The following is a 20309-nucleotide window of genomic DNA, read 5'->3' as shown; positions in this document are numbered from 1 at the left end:
ATGTAGAAGCCCTCTACACCAACATTCCACACAAAGATGGACTACAAGCCATCAGCAACAGTATCCCCGATAATGTCATGGCAAACCTGGTGACTGAACTTTGTCCTCACCCATAACTATTTCACATCTGGGGACAATGTATACCTTCAAACCAGTGGCACTGCTATGGGTACCCGCATGGCCCCACAGTATGCCAACATTTTTATGGCTGACTTAGAACAACGCTTCCTCAGCTCTCGTCTCCTAATGTCCCTACTCTACTTGTGCTATATTTATGACATCTTCATCATCTGGACCCAGGGAAAAGAAGCCCTTGAGGAATTCCACCATGATTTCAACAATTTCCATCCCACCATCAACCTCAGCCTGGACCAGTTCACACAAGAGATCCACTTCCTGGACAGTACAGTGCTAATAAACGATGGTCACATAAACACCACCCTATATCGGAAACCTACTGACCGCTATTCCTACCTACATGACTCCAGCTTTCACCCAGATCACACCACCCGATCCATTATCTACAGCCACGCTCTACAATACAACCGTATTTGCTCCAACCCCTCAGACAGAGACAAACACTTACAAGATCTCTACCAAGCATTCTTACAACTACAATACCCACCTGCTGAAGTGAAGAAACAGATTGACAGAGCCAGAAGAATACCCAGAAGTCACCTACTACAGGACAGGCCCAACAAAGAAAATAAAACAGAACGCCACTAGCCATCACCTTCAGCCCCCAACTAAAACCTCTCCAACGCATCAAGGATCTACAACCTATCCTGAAGGACGACCCAACACTCTCACAGATCTTGGGAGACAGGCCAGTCCTTGCTTACAGACAGCCCCCCAACCTGAAGCAAATACTCACCAGCAACCACATACCTCACAACAGAACCACTAACCCAGGGACCTATCCTTGCAACAAAGCCCATTGCCAACTGTGCCCACATATCTATTCAGGGGACACCATCATAGGGCCTAATCACATCAGCCACACTATCAGAGGCTCGTTCACCTGCACATCTGCCAATGTGATATATGCCATCATGTGCCAGCAATGCCCCTCTGCCATGTACATTGGTCAAACTGGACAGTCTCTACGTAAAAGAATAAATGGACACAAATCAGATGTCAAGAATTATAACATTCAAAAACCAGTCGGAGAACACTTCAATCTCTCTGGTCACTCAATTACAGACCTAAAAGTCACAATATTACAACAAAAAGATTTCAAAAACAGACTCCAACGAGAGATTGCTGAATTGGAATTAATTTGCAAACTGGATACAATTAACTTAGGCTTGAATAGAGACTGGGAGTGGATGGGTCATTACACAAAGTAAAACTATTTCCCCATGTTTATCCCCCCCCCCCCCGCCGTTCCTCAGACATTCTTGTCAACTGCTGGAAACGGCCCACCTTGATTATCACTACAAAAGGTTTTCTTCCTCTTCCCTGCCCCCCCGCTCTCCTGCTGGTATTAGCTCATCTTAAGTGATCACTCTGGTTACAGTGTGTATGGTAACACCCATTGTTTCATGTTCTCTGTGTATATAAATCTCCCCACTGTATTTTCCACTGAATGCATCCGATGAAGTGAGCTGTAGCTCACGAAAGCTTATGCTCTAATAAATTTGTTAGTCTCTAAGGTGCCACAAGTACTCCTTTTATTTTTATGAATACAGACTAACACGGCTGCTACTCTGAAATCTGCCAAAAACAGTATCTCATAAAAACTTGAACATAGTTATCCAATTTGGAGCTCCCAATTTCCTTTAAGAAAACATTTTGTACTTTGTCATAATTATGATTTCTCATACAATGAAAGATCCAGCTAAGTCTAATTAAACTAGCTAAAGGCACATTCACTTTAGGTACCCTGCCAAGTTTAATGTTGAAGAGATAATGACAAGACAAACCTGCTGTTTTAGAGCTTCAATGGTCTCATCAACTTCAGCAGCAAAATGGCTGAAATCTTGAGCAAATCCACTGGATACTATGTCAGTTAGATGCATTGCACTGGCTGCATTTCTATGCTTGTGCAAATCCCCTGGGTGTCTGAAATACAAGTTAAATTTGCCACCAGAAAATGGAAAACAACAATCCGAAGAAAAGGTTTCACATTGGAATTATAAGATTTATGCTGAAAATTAACAGAACTTTTGAAAAAATAATCTGAAATGGCATTGTGCTTTTGATATTTTATTTCACGAGTTGAAAACTTTTTTGAAATATAAAATGAATGTCATGTTACATTACAGATGCATTGCTACATTAGTCAGACCTCAAAAGTATTTTTTTTTCTGAACAGCTCCCCTCCACACCGACAACCCCTTGACAAGTGAAATGTCAGACATTATGCAATGCATAGGTGGGAAAGGTCCTATCTGTATTATGTATTCATGACAAGAACTACGTTAAGAAAGTAATAAGCATAGCTGTCAAAAAAAATCACACCTCTCAAGCAAGACAAGTGTAAAGTAAGCCAATCCTACTGAACACAATGAGAACAACAACGGTTTAAGTTAGGGCTTCTCTTCACTACCGTGCTAAATCGCCACCGCTTCCATTGATGTAGTGGCACAATTTAGCACATCTGGTGAAGACACATTACATTGATGGGAGAGCGCTATCCCGTTGACTTAATTACTCCACCTCAATGAGAGGCAGAAATTTTGTCAAAGGGAGAGCATCTCCCACCAACATAGCGCGGTGTAGACATCACTTTAAGTCAATATAAGTTAAGTCGCTCAAAGCGTGGTTTTTTCATACAGTAAAATGAAGTGCCATCCTTCCTTTGTTTTATCTTTATGAGCAAAAACTGTCCATCTTCTGATTCATTTTGAGTCATCCAATACTATATCCCAACATATAATCTGGTATAAATATAGGTCCCTAAAAGCATTACAAACAGGCAGGATCCTCAGCTGATATAAATCAGTATAGCTCCTTTGAAACAACTGACTTAAGTGGAGGCAGCATGATTTATACCAGCTGAGGGTCTAGCCCTGTATATTCACAGAAATCTACATTATAGTTCCAGTTACACATAAGGCAACTATTCTCGCAAAGCACTTGACAAAAGTCAACAGCTGTCTTAGAAAGGTATGGAATATTTTTATACCAAGCGTGAGCTATGTGAATCGATAACGGGTATCTAACACAGAAGATCTGTGTGACAGGAAAACACTATATGAAAGGAGATAAATAGCAGGATTCAGTAGTAAGACTGGTTCTGTTAACTTTATAACTTATGGGAGTGACCTGAAATTCATCATGCTGAAAAAAAAAAAAACTTGTGAAACTTACTGAAAATGACAAACAGGAAAGTGGGGACAGTGAACTCTAACAAAACGCCAATAGCATTCAAAATTACTTGGCGAATTTAGGAGAATGGAGCGTTACTGACAGTTGCCTAAGCAATTCAATGTAGAAAACCTGTTGATACTGTAATGAGGCTATTGAAAGAAACATGAAACTAACCACCCTCAAGAATCACAGACATTGCAAAATATTCGTGTAGTAAGGATAGGTGGGTAAAAGTCCATACTTAGGAGAGAAAGAATAAACTAATATACCAGGATGTATAAACAAAAACAATTAATGAATTTGGCTATATTGGAGGAAATTACCAATGTATGAGAGACTGGTGAGCCTATATTCAGAAAACTTGTAGGCCGTTCACGAAAGAAAAGTCTAGAAATGGAGAACATGTAAAAGAAGGCAAACTAGAGTGAACTGAAAATATTGGGTGTTTCACTGAATTATTTTTAAACAACAGTTTAGCAAGCCTATGGATTAAATTCTGCTACCAGTTATAGCTGTGCAACCGCAATGAGAATACAATTTGGCTGGTGGCCTGTATTTTCTGAAAAAGGAAGGAACTGATAGGGGATCTCAGGGACTTCTGAGGACAGCAATGATAGATGTTATATATCACTGTCACAGGGTGACTAACCCCTTTAAGAGGGAGCAGTGCCCAGTGCACCTGTGGCTGATTATCTGCTACTCAACTGGGCTTCAGAGAAGGCCCCTGGGCCTTATAAAGGGGAAGCTGCTAGTAACTAGCTCCTAGAAGACGCTACTGAGAATAGAGAGGGAGAGAGAGAAAAAAATCCAAAGTACAGTCCCTAGAAGAAGGGTTGTGAAATCCTGGATTTAAGGGAGAGTTTGCTGCCTGGGGAAGCCAGGATTTGAAGCTCACAGCCTCAAGCAGAAGGGCCATGAAACCCCTGAAATCAAGGGGTAAGGGACAAAAGGGTTTTTTGGTGGAGCCAGGCAGTGTTTAATAAATTAGAACCCAAGAGAGGAGGATTATTATTTTTTGGACCCTGGGTGTAAATAAGTTATTTTTGAAGTCTCAGAGGAAAACTGAGGCAGGGTGCCAGGCCAGAGGCAGGGCACCTTGGACTGGAACCTGATGACAGTCACATTATTTGAATTAGTGTGAAATACAAACAACAAGAGGGAATTAAGATGATCCAAGGAAGGAAATTCAGGATGAAGAGCTTTACAGAGCGAATCGTGAGTGGAAGCAGTAAAGGATGAAAGCACACTCAACTGCTGGAGGTGCTGTCTTCTAGAAGAGATGTAAAACCGAGATTCTGATAATTTATGGTCATAAAAGAGCCACTGACACTTTTTCCAAAATTAGGGCTGATAGTCCCAGTGTTCTGAATATTTACATTATGCTTATGTTGAACTTATTCCCAAAGTTTCTATTTTAAAATCAGTATTATTTCTTTATTTTAAATCAAATAATTACAAAACACTAAACTCAACAAATGAACATTACCTACATAAATGCAAACCCAAACATTATTTCTTTCACCATCAGCCTCAATCTCTATATTCAGTCAGGCATAAATTATTGTCCTGATCATTGAACTCCACCGGTTGAAAAACAAAAGTATGGACTAAAGAAGAAAAAAATAGCATTTCAAACACTACAAGGCAATCTCAGTGTAAGTAATCATAATTCCTCTAAACCAATACTGAATTAACCCACAAAAGGTAGTGTGTTATATCAGCTACAGACAAAAACAAGGAAAATATATTTTCCCAAACCACAAAAAATCATGATATATAAAAAACACCCCTTTCCTTGGCATCTCCCATTGGGTATTATAGTAATCAGAATGAGTTGCTTGAGGTTTGAAATTTCACAGTGACAATGTTCAGTAGCCCTTAAATGACAGTGTAGTACAAAATAGCTAGTAAAACACCCATGCCAATGAATGAAAACTCATAGCCATTTTCACTGGTAAAAGCTCAACATTATCCTTCGAATCAGCAAACCCCTACAATCTTTCAAAGTAACATTTTTGGTAACAGATTTCACTATCTGATTCCCATATGATATGACTTTGATTTAGCAAATTTCTAAATATTTTCTTTTAATATTGGTTTTCATTAGCAGGAATGACTATTTTGAGCTCTTGAGTGTAATTCATCTGGTTTAAGCATGTTTCTTTCTAGTTTTATCTAGCGCAAAAAAGTTCTCTCTTAATGGACACTAATAATAATAATAATAACAACATAGCTAGTTCCTATACAATGCTCTTCATCAGTAGTTTTCAAAGCACTTTAAAGATGGTGTAACATTTAATAGCTAGGTCACTTCTTAGCTTCTAACAATACTTATAAACACCACATTTTACTGTTTGCCGTGAACTGAATGAAAGGGAATTTTAACACTTAATCAGGTTAAAATCAACTAACCTTTGCTATGTTCAAATCAATTTTGTGAGTCACCTAAAGTAATTAGATTATTTTTAAATGTAAAAATGGCTTAGTAATGATAGCAATAATCAAAAGCTTAGATTGGAATATCAGCATCTAAGGTCCATTGTCATTCATCTCAAGTTGAAAATGACAGACAATTTATTCAGATATAATGAAAACTAAAACATTCAAAAGATCTCTTTTTCTCACACACATTTTCTGCATATAAAAGATTAATAAGCAAAGAGGTTTTGAAGACTAAGTAGTAACTGAAATCTTTCATGTACACACTTTTCATGCTCATCCCAAAGGTGGCTAGTTCATATACACATACCTGCTTCTTGTACTGATCTCCTCACCCCTTTTGTGCTTCTCTTTGGGATAACTGTATTCAGCAGATTGTTTGCTCCTAAAGTGGTGTGACAGAGCCCCAAACTGTCCCCTTGTCCTACAGTCTGTGAACACAATAATTCATATTAATATTATTTCTGAAATAAGATTTTCACAGAAAAAATGCACAAAAGTTGTAGTAACAAGTTGGTTTTATGTGACTTATATAATCTTCAATCCAGCAAAACACTTAAGCACATGCTTAACTTAAAAGCATGTGCTTAAATTCCATTGACATCAATGGGTTTAAAACCTGTGCCTAAAATTAAACATAAGCTTAAGCACTTTGCTGAATAAGGGCCAAACATATTTGTATTTTATGTACCTGCTTTTCTACTTTTATTGTACTTTTAATCTTCAACAGTGGAAAAAACAGATGGGCGAAACTATTCCAAAATTCATTCTTAAAGACTACTCGTATCAAGATATGCTATTGCTATATGCAACATACAGCATTTTGTGGGGGGGACTTTTATTAATTGATTTTTTTATAGTAAGACATTACAATTACATTGTCTTGACTTATAAAGGTATGTCTCTTAATACAGAATTAACAATGTTAAGCAACATATAGCATATTATTGTATTATTCACATTTCTCTCTCTTTTTCAAAATTATTTAATCACAGTGTTAACATGGTGCATGTTATACACACCCACACATGCAAATTTTCTGGGGGGGAAGCTGAATGCTTTCTTGGTGTGTTTAGCAAGATGAAAGCCTTTTCTGCATCTACAGTTAGAATGTAGCCCTCTTTTTTAGCACTCTTAGAATGCAGTACAACATACTGGATTTTTCTTATGTTATTTAAGAGCTTCTACCTTTTATAAAGGAAGTTTGGTTTTGGTGCCCTAATTTAAACATTATTGTCTCCAATATCGATGCTAGTATTTTAAAATCAAAATCTTACAATCCATATTTATTAATAAGATAGCTGACACAGATCAGAGACTGCAAGACCAGAAGGGACCACTGTGATCATCTAGTCTGAACTCTTGTATAGCATGGGCCATTGAACACCCCCAAAATAATTCCTACCACATATTTTTGGAAAAACATCCAGCCTTGATTTAATTAATGTGCAGTATATACAGTGGTCTTCTACTCGTGCATGCATGCTACAACATTATCAAAGGCTATGTCTACACTTAAACCACTACCGAGGCACAGCTGCAGCTGTGCTGCTGTAGCTAGCACTTCAACGTAGACACTCACTACAGTGATGGGAGGAATTGTCCCATGGCTGTAGTTAATCTACCTCCCCAAGGGGTGGTAGCTAGGTCGACGGAAGAATTCTTGTATCTTGAATTCGTCCATCGACGTAGTGTTGTTTACATCAGGGGCGCGATTGGCATAGCTACATCTCTAAGGCATGTGGATGTTTCACACCCCCGAGAGATGTATGCTGATGTCAGTTTTCAGTGTAGACCAGCCTTAAAACCACACCACAGAAAAGAACATTCCATAGAAACAGGTTTCAGAGTGGGTGCCATGTCAGTCTGAATCAGTAAAAACAACGAGGAGTCCTTGTGGCACCTTAGAGACTAACAAATTTATTTGGGCATAAGCTTTCGTGGGCCAAAACCCATTTCATCAGATGCATGGGGTGGAAAACACAGTAGCAGGTATATATACACAGTACATGAAAAGATGGGAGTTGCCTTACCAAGTGCAGGGTACAGTGCTAACGAGACAATTCAATTAACAGTAGAATACCAAGGGAGGAAAATTCACTTTTGTAGTGGTAATGAGGGTGGCCCATTTCAAAGAGTTGACAAGAAGGTGTGAGTAACAGTAGGGGAAAATTAGTTTTTGTAATGACCCATTCACTCCCAGTCTTTGTTCAGGCCTAATTTGATGGTGTCCAGTTTGCAAATTAATTCCAGTTCCAAGTTAGTTCAATAGAAAGGTGCTAATCGCCTACATTTTTCAGGTGGCAACATTACGGAGGCTAAAATCAATTTGATTATTCAGATTGCTCAGTTTGTACATTTAATTATCTCATTGATTGTTATGATTTTTCCTGGCTAATAATGACATACTGTGTGTATAGTAGAAATGGCATATGTGCGTGTCTGTTTGAAGCTACTGATTGGTGGGTAACTTAGGATCTTTTTCTCGCATGCAAAATACAGGCCATAATGAGCAAATGGTCTGTAAGAAGTCCAAGATTATCTGGATCAACTCTGTTTGGATTGGCTGACTTAAATCAACCCTTAACATTGAGGAGCTGGCAGACAAAGGCTACAATTTTCAAATGGACCTCTAAAATTGTGACTGCTATTTTGCTAGTATAGCTATTGCACATTTTTTTTTAAAATGCAGACCAATGCCCCAAGGGGGGAAAAAAAAACCATGTATGACCACAAGGTGTGCAGGTGCAATTTTAGAAATCTCATTGAAAATTTGGCTTATAATATCAGTGTAAGAATCTATGAATTGCAACAGTCATCACCACATTGAAATGTCAACTCTGAAGATCCTATATTCTGAAGTCTTTCCCCAGACCATAGGCACTGTAGCAGGGGATTTATTGCAGCATATTTCCTTGTGCTGCTAACCCTTTCCCACTGCCTACCCTTGAATGAATGACAGCTACAACAGAAGTCCTTCCCCTGCTATCATCTGATCTAGTGAAACTGGTATCATCCTTGCATACACAATACTTGCAACACAAAGTGAGTTGTGTTCACCAAGCCCGACCCTAGACATCTAATAAACTACTCACCCCTACAAGAAAGAGATTAACTTTTGAGGTTCCTCTGTTATTTTTATTTCCACTTATTTTCATGAGATTTATGTAGACTTTGCTGCACCACACCTTGTGTTTTGGGGACCATGGACAATCAGGGAGCCTTGATCGGGTGTTAGTTCCCCTCTCACTGCTCAGGCACAGTGGAGAATCTAGCCTCCAGCCAGGGGTGAAATGTAACTTAAATGACTTACTGGTATGCAAGGCGGCCGGGGTCCTGAGCAAGGTGGCAGAGGTGGGGGGGGGCACGGCTGTGGGCCTTAGGCGGAAGGGGCAGGCCCTCGTGCAGAAGGAGTGAAGCTGGAGCCAAAATCCCCCAGCCAGCCCTTCAGCGCTGCCTGGGGCTTCGGCAGCGATTTAAAGGGCCCGAGGCTCCGGTCGCAGGCGCGGTGGTGGTAGCAGCGGCTGGGAGCCCCAGGCCCTTTCAATCACTGTCAGAGCCCCGGGGCAGCAGTGGCAGGGGCTGGGAGCCTGGGGCCCATTTAAATCTGCCCCTTTTGCTCCCTCCCCCCCCATCATCATCAGCCCTGCTGGTTTGGTCAGCCACGTACCGGCAGCCACTTTCTTACCGGTACTCCATACCAGACCGGACCGATTTAGTTTCACCTCTGCCTCCAGGCCTTATTACACACCAATCAACTTTGTCCTAAGACATCTCTGGCCTTAGTCACATATCACCCATAAGCAGGGGGGAGAAACGCCAACAAAATTGGTCTATCTGCCACTTTATCCAGTTTCAAACTGGTCTTTAAAACTCACCTCTGCCAGAATGCCTCCAAGACAGCACCAGCCCATGCTGGCTGAGCGAGAGGCAAGTCATGATTAATGCTCATTTTGATATAGCATTCTGGTCGTCTTCTCATCTCATCCTCCACTTTATTCCCTCCCTCCCATATCCCTTTACTTGATTTGCCTAGCTGTTGTGTCATCTTGTAATCCAGACTGTAAACTCTTTGTGGCAGGAGCTTTTTTATTACACATTTGTACAACACTGTTGTAACAACTGGGCTTACAAATTTACTTTAATTGTGAGCTCAACTGTAAAAAAGTATGTGAAAGTCCATAACATGTCACTATAACTTAGAATAACAAATGATGATGGGGAAAAGTCTGAAAGGGAGACAGAATAACAAATTCGTCCCAACAAAAAGGACCTCTTGAGATGGTTCAAGGACTATGCTGAAATCATGCTTGGTAAAAACAGAAGATATGGAACCAGAAATTAATGAACCAAAATTGGTGTTTTAGATATTAGGTCTAACTTGTGCACAAAATAATGAGAGAAGGACTTTTCCACCCATCACTCCCTTTTTGGGTCCTTAAAGAAAGAGACCTTGGGTAGGAAATACGAACAACAGACAGAGGCTTTTGGAGGGAGCTTCGCCATCCTGGCTGCCACACCCACCATTTCCTGGGACCTCAGATCTTCATCACCCTGCTCCTGAGAGATGTCTCAACCACATCAGTCCAGAAAGGGGGACCTAAATAGCATCCTCACCCCTGCCAGCTCCAGGTGAATCCCAAACACCACCTGCAACTACCCCTCCAGCCCATCTCAACTAGTTTCTTCTCTTTTATCTAAAAGGACAGTTTATCATCATCTTTGATACCATGTGAAAGACTGTCAAACAAGAGGGGTTTTCCTTCTAAAACTCTCTCCAGTTAAAGGGAAAGGGAACAAGAAACGTCGTTAAAATGAAACCCTCACTTCATACTTCAAATGCTTTAACTATTTTTCTTTCTTTTCTGTATCTTTAATAAAAGGTAACAAGGATTTTTAATGGTGTTTTTGCCATAGCAGGCTGTGGTCTCCATATCCCAGAAACCAAACCAAGTTTAACACTTGTTAATGTACGACAGTGACTGGGTTATATTACCACCTTCGGCACATTTAATCCTTCTAAATTAATACAACAGCAGTAGCACTATAGGACTAGGTCCTGATCCCCATTTGGGGCTCTTATATGCTACTGTAATAATAGTAATAATTGTATGAAATTGTGTGAAGTTAGCCATTGAGTCCTGGTCTGACAGGAGCCTCAATCTGTTTGCAAGCACAAATCACTGTGGGTGCAATTTATATTAATTAGACTTCTAACTAACTGCCAGATTTGAGATGTAATTAGGTAGTTAAACATCTAAATGACATTATTTACCCCCACAGTTCTTTTTGCCTATAGTATTGATCATTCAAAGATCATTCTAAAAAATCAGCCTACTGACTTCTCAAAGCATTCTTGTTTTATTTGGATAGCAAGTGCCAAGTCAGGAAATATATGTATTTGGTGATTCTGAAACAGAACTCTTTTTTTTTCTTACTGAATTATGAACCCTCTTCCTGTACTGAAAGGGAGTGAAAGTTACAATTAAAGTATAGGTTTTTGTTGATACATGACTGACTGGAAGAAGAAACCATTTATCTAAAAAAATCCCTCCAGCCATACACAATAATTCATTTTCTGATGAGGTTTCAATTAATCCTTACATTTTTTTCAACTGATTCTATATCATCAGTTATTGTTACTGGTTAAGTGCTGATAATATGCTTCGTCTTTAAAATCAAGAGCTCTGATGTTTCAGGATTTGTTTTTTTGGCATCTTGACCTTTCTTGATAGGAAGATATTTTCTTTGATAAGAAGATTTCCCTGGATGGTTGTGTGACATTATCTGATTAAATATGACCATGTAGATCATTGTTGCTACCACTGTTATATAATTGCAACAAATCTTGTACAAAGTATGTCAAGTAAGGTGTCTATGGAAAGGTTATGATTTGCTGAATATGATTTTGCTATTTGTATACATGTATCATTTTCGTATTTGAAGTTATGAGTATTGGCTCTATAGCTGTATTTCAAATGCTTGCTTCTGTGTAGCACCCACAAGGTATTTAGCCAGCACATTTGTAAGGAACTATTCCAGTGAATGGCCCATTAAAGAACATTTAACTCACAATGGAAGACGCCCATCTACAGTTAATGGACTTTTCTGCTGTGACTAAGCAAAATCATGCATGGACATGTGATTTGCCCATGTGACTCCAAACACCCTCTTGATACCTGTAATTTTCCACTAGCTGTGCTGAGGGCTTTGTTTGAAATAATGGATTTCCCTCCACATGGCAGAAGCTATAAAAGACCCTGGAAACATCTCCATTTTGCACCTTTCCTGCTCAGACCTCTGGACTATGAATTTACACTAATGGGAGCATCCTAACTAAGGGACTGAGGACCTTCCAATAATTTGGAAGCAACCAGAGACTTGACTTAAGCCAGCAGTTTATTCCATCACTGCGACAAGCCTGATACAATAAATGCACAGTTTTTGGATGTACTTGATTCCTTTAATCAATTTTAACTCTCACCTTTCTTTCTTTTTATAAATAAACCTTTAGATTTTAGACACTAAAGGATTGGCCACAGCATTATTATTGGATAAGATCTGAGTTGTATATTGACCTAGGTATGTGGCTGTTCCTTTAGGATCAGAAGAACCTTTTATTTATTTTCAGAATGGTAGTTAACCTACACTTACTACGGATTGTTCTCACGGTGGCTGGACCACACAGAGCCACTACCTCCTGAGATGAAAGATTCACATCTCTTAGCCAATGACTGTAGCAAACTCAAACTTCTGTGTGAGCCAACCACTAGAAGGGGACAGAAAGCCAGGCTGAGTGAGCACATGTTACAGTAGGAGGGCAGAAGTACCAATATGTAGCTGCTATGGTCAACCCACGCTTCCCTTGCTATGCACACTGGAGCTCAAAGCCAAAAAGTTGCCTGAACATGTTGGTGTTGGAGAGATTTATCAGGGAAATAACATTGTGGGGATAACAATGGTCCCAAATAAAACTAAAAAGACAAACAGCAAAGGTGAGACTTCAGCAAATGAACAAAACTCAACAGGTAAACGATCAAACCCCATGCATGTATAAAGTCAACAAAAACAAACATGCATGTATAATATCGGTGTTGATGCACTGCATTTGGCCATTTATGTTTTATATCAATCATCATAAACCGAGTTGAAGTGAAACTCCACAGCCCAGCCGCCTTAAACTCTGAGAGACGTTGTTACTGGCCCCTATAATCTCTAAAAAGGGCCAAATCAAATATCTGAACACCTTCAAATTTTGAGAAAGTTTGGATCCAGATGACAATTTTGCCATTGGCTTCACTGGGAATTAGATAAAGTCCCAAATTCTTTCATTACCCTGTTAGCCGGTTACCCTGTTAGTATCTATAGTCTTTGCTAGATAACATCAAATGCTAAGCCTAGGTACGGTGAGAAGGAATAGGTACATTGGGTAAGGAAGAAACTTCATACTCTGGGAACAACTACTCATATGTAAGAATCTCTATGATAAAATTGTATTCAGTTTCCCATAGGGCAGAATTGTGGTGCAGTACACATTGGCCTGAACACAAGGCAATGCAGAGCCACAACACTCCTCCAGGTGGAACAAATCCCAGTCTAATGTACTAAGAATTCTCAAGCTGCACTAGTTCTCCCCAAGAGCAACCAACGTGCTCCTGGCCCCATTCCTCAGCTCTGTTGAGGCACTGTGCGACTCTGGGTGCTCACCAAGCACAGGAACCTCAACTGAGAAAAGCCTTTGCATGGGGTGGGTGTGTGTGTGCGCGTGTGTTTTCCTTGCAGGGGCATGATGCTGCATGCTGTGCAGGAGCATTTCTGCATTCGGAGCAAAAGGCAAATCACATAGGCCCAGGGGTATTTATTTGATTCAGCCACCTCCAATAATTGAAACTGCTCTTCCTCATCATCTTTTTGCCTGGTGCAATTAAAATCCACAATGATGCTACATCTGTTTAGTGAAATTATCATCTCCGGTGCAACCTAGAAATGAAAGAACACGCCTGGTACAGAAGGTATACATGCTGTATTGATGTGAGTGACACACTAAGCCATGTTGCTGGTTGATTAAATAAATCCTTCTTCAAATACAAACAGTTGCAGGAGGAAATGACAGATGTATATTTTCTTCTGGGACTTACGCAACCATCTGGGTTTGTGATTTTCAGATGGAAGTTTCACAGAGAGTTCTCACTTTGAGGTTTTAAGGTATTCCAGAGAGCTGTATTTTCTTTTTCAGATTTGTGAGCTAAAATATCCCCAGAATTGAAAATTATTGCTGACTAATGAAAATTGCATTTATTAGATAGTAAGATAGTAACCAAAACATTTCCTTAATAAATTCATTCTATTAAAAGCTGTTGCATGATTAACGAAAAGAAGCCCTTCAAAGCAGTGTGGAGAGCATCAGACTTCAACTGCTCACAGCAAAACTATAATGAGACAATTAAGCCATAAAATTGTTTTCAGTCCTGCTTTTGAATTTAGTAGCTATATTTAACTTTATGCCATAAGGCGATCTCTCAAACTTGCTTTTCTGCTGTTTCAGAACAACTTGTTTGAAATCCTTATTGTAAAGCCGGACAAGGACAAATATACTAGTACTAAGGACATCGAAAAGCTCTAAAAACGCAAGTTACAATATAAGAAATGACAGAAGCTCAAACAGAGATACATAACACCAAGCAAAACAGACAAAACAAGACTGGTATTGTAACAAAAAAAAAAAGGTTAAAATCTCCGGGGAGCATACCTGCTCCCAACTCAAACAGTTAAAAAAAGCCATGATTTCTCATCTTTACACTTGTATCAGTTTTCCTCTGCTCTCCAGTCTCTGGACCACTCCACAGAGCCTTCCATTAGGTCTTTCATAACCTGTGATCTTCCTCATCACTGAGAGAGCAGGCTCCCTCTTAAAGGAAGCCCCACCCTTGGAGTATCATCATGGGATGCCTGGTCACCTGATCCATGAGCACAAGCCCAAGGGAGATGGATAACTAGATGCAGGTGAGACTAAGGCAACTCCCCCTAAACGGCCTGCCCACTATGTGATGGCGACCTTTGCACTCCATGGTCCTAGGGTTAGATGGGGGCTCTTTTTGTCACTGATGTTAATTAGAGCAGCCTGTGGCTTAACTGGACAGTATATGCCCCCAGAGGAGCCATTCCGTTGGTCCATGATTGTAGTGAACTCTGTCCATAGCTTCCAACCCCAGACCATCCCCTGTGCTGGGGGACTAGAAGCAACAGGTATAGAGCCAGGTAGGGCACTTGTATATCACCTGGATCTGTCCTTATGCAATGGGATCCTTAGCTGGCAGCTTAAGTCAGCTTTAGCCCCATTTTCTTTGCCTTGTAATGTAGTGAAGCCACCATTTAAAAAAAAAAATCATATGAGAGTCTCCCACTCCCACTAAGGATTGGGTTCCTTCATTTATTGTAAACTCAGAACACTGTACTCGGCTTGAGTCCCCAAGCCACACACTGGAAATCTCTGGGAATGGAGGGAAAAGAATCCCTCTCCCACACCGTGGGTATGAGAATCCCTCCCCCACTCCATGGACAGAACCACTAGCTCCAACCCAGCTTCTTTCATGCCCCCAAAGCCACTGAACGGAGACCCCTGCATGGTTCTGCTGGAACAGGCCTCTTCTAGGCAGCAGAGAACAAGACAGGATTTGGCCCACATTTACCAGTGCACTGAGCATACTATTTGCTTTGTGAAGTTCATTATTCCCTCCAGATACTACTGCTATGAGGACGACCTGAGCTCCAAAGGCAACAGGGTTCCTCTCTCTTCCCATTGCCCTACAGAACTTTTGAGCACATGAGCTCTTGGTGGTCCCCAATTGTCACTGCTTTTTACTGCCCTTTGGAGCTTAAGAACTATTCGCAGGGATCCTTTCTTTTGCCCTGCATAGACTTTATAAAGCATCATCCAGCGTTATAGACCTTAAACAGCTCCCTGTCAAGCCCTGCTACCTTTATCAAGTGAGCTTTCACTATACCAATCAGTATGTTGACTTAGTAGCCTCATATTCAGAGTAATGACCTATAACTCAAAAAACAGCTTGACTAATTTTCTTCTTGCTTAGCAGAAAAACATAGTAGGGAGTCATCCTGCAATGAAATCCATTGCAACAAACCATTACTAGATATAACACACAAACCTGCGACTAGAACTCAGTCTTTTATCTCCAAAGACTATAGCTTCAATCACCTGAGCTACAGGAAAACCTTTTCTAGTCTCTCTAAACTGCCACCAATGGACAAATTGCTCATACAATATTATACACACATTACAGTTAGTGACAGTCATTAATAACTTTGCTTAATTATAAACAATTTTGTAATAACCATTACAGTTAGTGACAGTCATTAATACCTTTGCTTAATTATAAACAATTTTCTTCAAATATAGCCAATGCATCTGTTCTCAAGGAGATTTAACTATGTGGATGGTTTGAAGACATAGCAACAAGTCACTTTTTGCTAACAGGACACAAAAATTAGACACAAGTCAAAACATCAAATCAAAATATGTAATGACCTGTAAGTCAGAATCAGTTTGAGCAATTTCCCACAAACTTAGTACGAAAATTCTCCTTAATCTTCAGAGTAATTTTTAGCAATTAATTAGTATTATTAGTGGTCAACAGTGCCTTTTCAGGAGAAAAAAAAATAAAAGTTATTTCTATGCATGAATAGTTTAATTTTACTGTGTACAATAATCTCTGTATCCAAACTGAAATCATTCTTTCAAAAATTGTTTTCTTTTCATCGAAGAGCCTGCCACTATAAATACTATGAGAACCAAAAAAATGAAAAAAACAGTTTTGGCAAATAAAAATTATCTGAGAGTTAATATTAGTAGCAGTTTTTCCATCTGCTACTCTATTTATTACTGACCTTCACAGCAGTCCTGCCACAATCTCAAATCAATCTTTGGTATCTCACTGCAGCTCATGTATCCCTGAGGGTAGTCTGCCTTTAAGAAGACATCAGGCTGGACCTGCTGGATGTTGTCCCCATTGTCACAGAGTACACGTGCCAAAGAGGCTTGCTTCAGCTGAGTGAGTTGCGCTGATGTAAACACTCCAGGATTTTCATACCAAAACCTAGTCAAAAAGATACGGCATCAGGGATCTGTGCCTGAGAATTAACAGCATGTCAAACAGTGATAATGAGCAGACAGAGACTGCACCATATGGAAGGGATCACATTTGTTCTCCAGTTAAATTTACTTTAATGGCTTTCATGTTTTATCAAATTCTTAAATGTTATGATCTTGAACTGTTACCTGGAATATGTCTACAACACTGCGACTGGAGGTGTGACTGCAGCATGAACAGACATATGGAGCTAGCTTTGATCTGGCTAGCTCGAACAATAGCAGCCAGGTGCTGGCCACCCACAGCCAGGCAGCCAGGCGCTGGCCACAGTCTGTACAGCTCCACCTGGGACCCAGGGTATACACTCAACTGGCCAGCCAGTGCTGCCGCAGCAGCTTCACTGCTACCATTATTCCAGCTAACTGGATGAAAGGTATGTCTACATATGCTGCAGTGTAGATGTAGATTGCAATGTAGGTGTACCCAGAGTATAGAAGTTGGGCATAGATGATGATGAAGCATGTTACCAAACTGGAGTTCCCAGCATTTCCTGTATCATAAATAAATGCTTCAAATCATGCAGCATTCTAAAATTTTATCATTTTTTAAATAATTGGAAATATCAAGATACCAACCCCTCCCCCCCGCAGCAACACCCCAACCAAACAGCAGCATATAAGTGACAAGAATCATGCCTGCTCAAAATTAGTCTTGCGATAGGATCTCATATCCCATTCTCCCTCTGCATCTCCTCATATGTTTGCTAATTTAAGGCTTCAATCTACGAAGGGCTGAGCTGAGATCTGGTTGATTTTTTTTCAGTCTTCTTAGCGTATGCGCAACATGCCTCATGTGGCACATGACCAGGATTCTTCACCGAATTTGGACCACTACTTTTTTCAGTTAAGAGAGCTTTTAGTTGAAAAATGGCTTTTTACAAATATTTTTTCATGTAAAACTATCACTTTTGTTTGAAACATTTCTTGTTTTTTTGTGAAAAATGCCATGCTATATTTTTTTCTAAAACTTATTATAAACATGGTTAAAATAGTTAATGAAAACCCTATTGAAATGGTTAATGACATTTATCATTTACCAAAACTATTTCAATAATATTTGTTTAAAAAAAGTGTTTTAACTGTGAATATTTTCAAATAAATGAAAAAATGGATCCATTCCAAATCCTTAGAAATGAAAAAAGTATGAAATATATTGCAAAACAAAGACAAAGCCCTTATGTTATAAGCTCTTCAGGACAGGGACAGGGTATTCTCACATATCAGTAAATCACTGTGCACTTCACAGTACTTTGCTATTTAAATAAGTAAGTAAATAATAGTTTTTAAAATGCTAAATGCATGTGTTTCACTACTCTCCTCTCTTGAGGCGAGACAGATTTGCTTACCTCTACTAGCTCTAACTCGTTATTTCAAAAATTATTATTATTTTTTGTTTTTAAAAATATCACATTTTATTGTACTGCAGAGAAGTCATGGGAACAACAAAGGGTTTATTCCAGATCTGAACTGGAGGATATACACTAGTACTGGAGCCTTCCACAAATGAGATAAATACTGCTCTCTATCCTCCCCATCTCCCTAGGGAAGTTTGGTTGGACCAGCAGTGGAGTGGGTACGGTGAGCACTTATGGAGCACATGCTGGAGCATTTCCCCTCCATGCACACTCCTCATGCCTCGGAGTGCATGCAGGGAACGTGCCTTCGGGGGAGGGGAAAGTGTTCTCCTCCTCCCTCTGCTTCCCATTGGCTTGCTTAGGGTGTGTATGGGGTAGCTGATTGGCTCTCTTGGGCACCACCCACCTTCAGTACTTCAAACCCCCTGCTGGGGCAGACAGGGTAGAAGCTTGCATTCCTTGCAGCATCATGGAGGCCCATTTTTAGTTTATAGGAGTAAGAATTGGAATTTAGTATTAGAAAACAATATGGAAATGTCTAGTGGGTGCTGTACAGTGCAGACAAAAGGCTGGAAGGGCCAACTTCTAGAGGAAAACAATACAAGACCCAGGATATGGCTGGTGTACCTACTAGCCTATAGGGAAGGAGATACCTTAAGTGTTCAGGGACTGAGGTATCCTTTGGAGGGATCATAATTCCTCCTCATGGTTGGGAATGGCAAGATCATTCAGACCTGGGCTGAGACTTAGGGTTAAGCTGAAGATCAGCTGAGATGGATTGGTTATATGACATGAGGCCATTTAACCATGCACTGTATCCAATAAAATGCCTGGAATTTGAGGAGCATGAAGGTGATTGATAGCCCCCTTTGGTTAAAGTTTATAAAGTTGCAGCCTGCTTCTTTAACTTCCATCCTTGTTTCACTCACTTGCGTGTCCTGATCAATACCAATAACCTAAAATATATGACAGCTTTTTAATTTTAGATTTAGTAAACACTGGTCACAAGGGCAAATGAGTCCAGGGAAAGAGGGTTAGAAGCTTGTCTATTGTCCTACCACTATCTCTGTACAACTATAAAGAAACTAATTTAAAAAATCACTTAAATCTAAAATAATTTAGTTCTAACACTTCTTCACTTTTGCTATGAGCTGATAAACTGGTAAGTCAGCTACAGTTTAACAGTAAAAAGCCCCTAACCTCCTTAGATTCTTTCAAGCCTCAGTTATGATGGACTCAAATACTATCGTATGCTATATGCTTGTAGGCACCCTTTAGTAGAAGAGCCTCTGAACTTAACTGGGAGTGTTCCAAAATCTTGAGCACTGCAATCCAGCCATGGAAACTACAACTCCCATGATGCCTTGGGTGGAGAGAGAGAGAGAGAGAGAGAGAGAGAGAGAGAGAGAGAGCCCGCACCAGTGCAGTGAACTCCATTTTGGAGAGGCACTGAGATTGTTTCACTGGAGCTCTGTCCACAGATGCTACTAAACTGCTGTTAAGAAGCAAGAAGCTGCTGCTGACAGCATGCTGGGGCTCTGATTAAACAGGGAGCCTCAGGGGTGGTTGGTGGCTACACAGGATAGAGACTGTTGCTGTGCCTAGAGCTGACTGAGGCGGGGCTGTAGTGACGTCAGCATGAGTCACCACCGCCCTTGTTTGGGAAAGTGCTTGCAAGGGAAGGGGGGGCAGAAAAGAGACTAAGGGGTTATCTGAGTCTGTGAAGAGGTGGATTGGTCTTCTTATCGAACCAGAACACCCAAGATGCTGACATTTGGTTAAAACAACTCCAGTCTTCAGAGGGGGTGTGCAGCTTGGCATGATCCCAAATTAGAATTGTTCTGCCCCTTGTTGCCTTGGCTGGACTGATTCACCAGACCACCAGAGTGCTGTCTCCAGCTTCAAGATCTTCAAACGCGCCCATGCAAGGAAGTGTTTAGAATTCTGAAATCCAGAGGCGTGTACCCTCGGAGGGTGGGGGGAGAGAGAAGAGGTAGAAGCTGGCAGCGTAAATGCAAGTTAGAGAAGTTTCC

At 40.3% G+C, this 20309-nt stretch overlaps 1 protein-coding gene across 1 annotated transcript in view; it reads right to left on the bottom strand.

Annotated features, from left to right (window-relative positions):
* PXDNL (peroxidasin like) overlaps window positions 1–20309 on the bottom strand; it is a 267071-nt gene that overhangs the window by 14788 nt on the left and 231974 nt on the right. Inside the window, exons 19-21 of the mRNA XM_074943098.1 lie at window positions 16660–16868; window positions 6065–6185; window positions 1926–2064 (exon numbers count right to left, since the gene is read on the bottom strand). Of these exons, the coding sequence (XP_074799199.1) occupies window positions 1926–2064; window positions 6065–6185; window positions 16660–16868 (469 nt within the window). The remainder of the gene's footprint in view (window positions 1–1925; window positions 2065–6064; window positions 6186–16659; window positions 16869–20309) is intronic.

Source organism: Natator depressus, chromosome 2 (genome assembly GCF_965152275.1).
Source record: "Natator depressus isolate rNatDep1 chromosome 2, rNatDep2.hap1, whole genome shotgun sequence".
Taxonomy (NCBI): domain Eukaryota; kingdom Metazoa; phylum Chordata; order Testudines; family Cheloniidae; genus Natator; species Natator depressus.
Note: the sequence above shows the minus strand (reverse complement) of the source record. Positions and strands in the feature narration are given on the sequence as shown.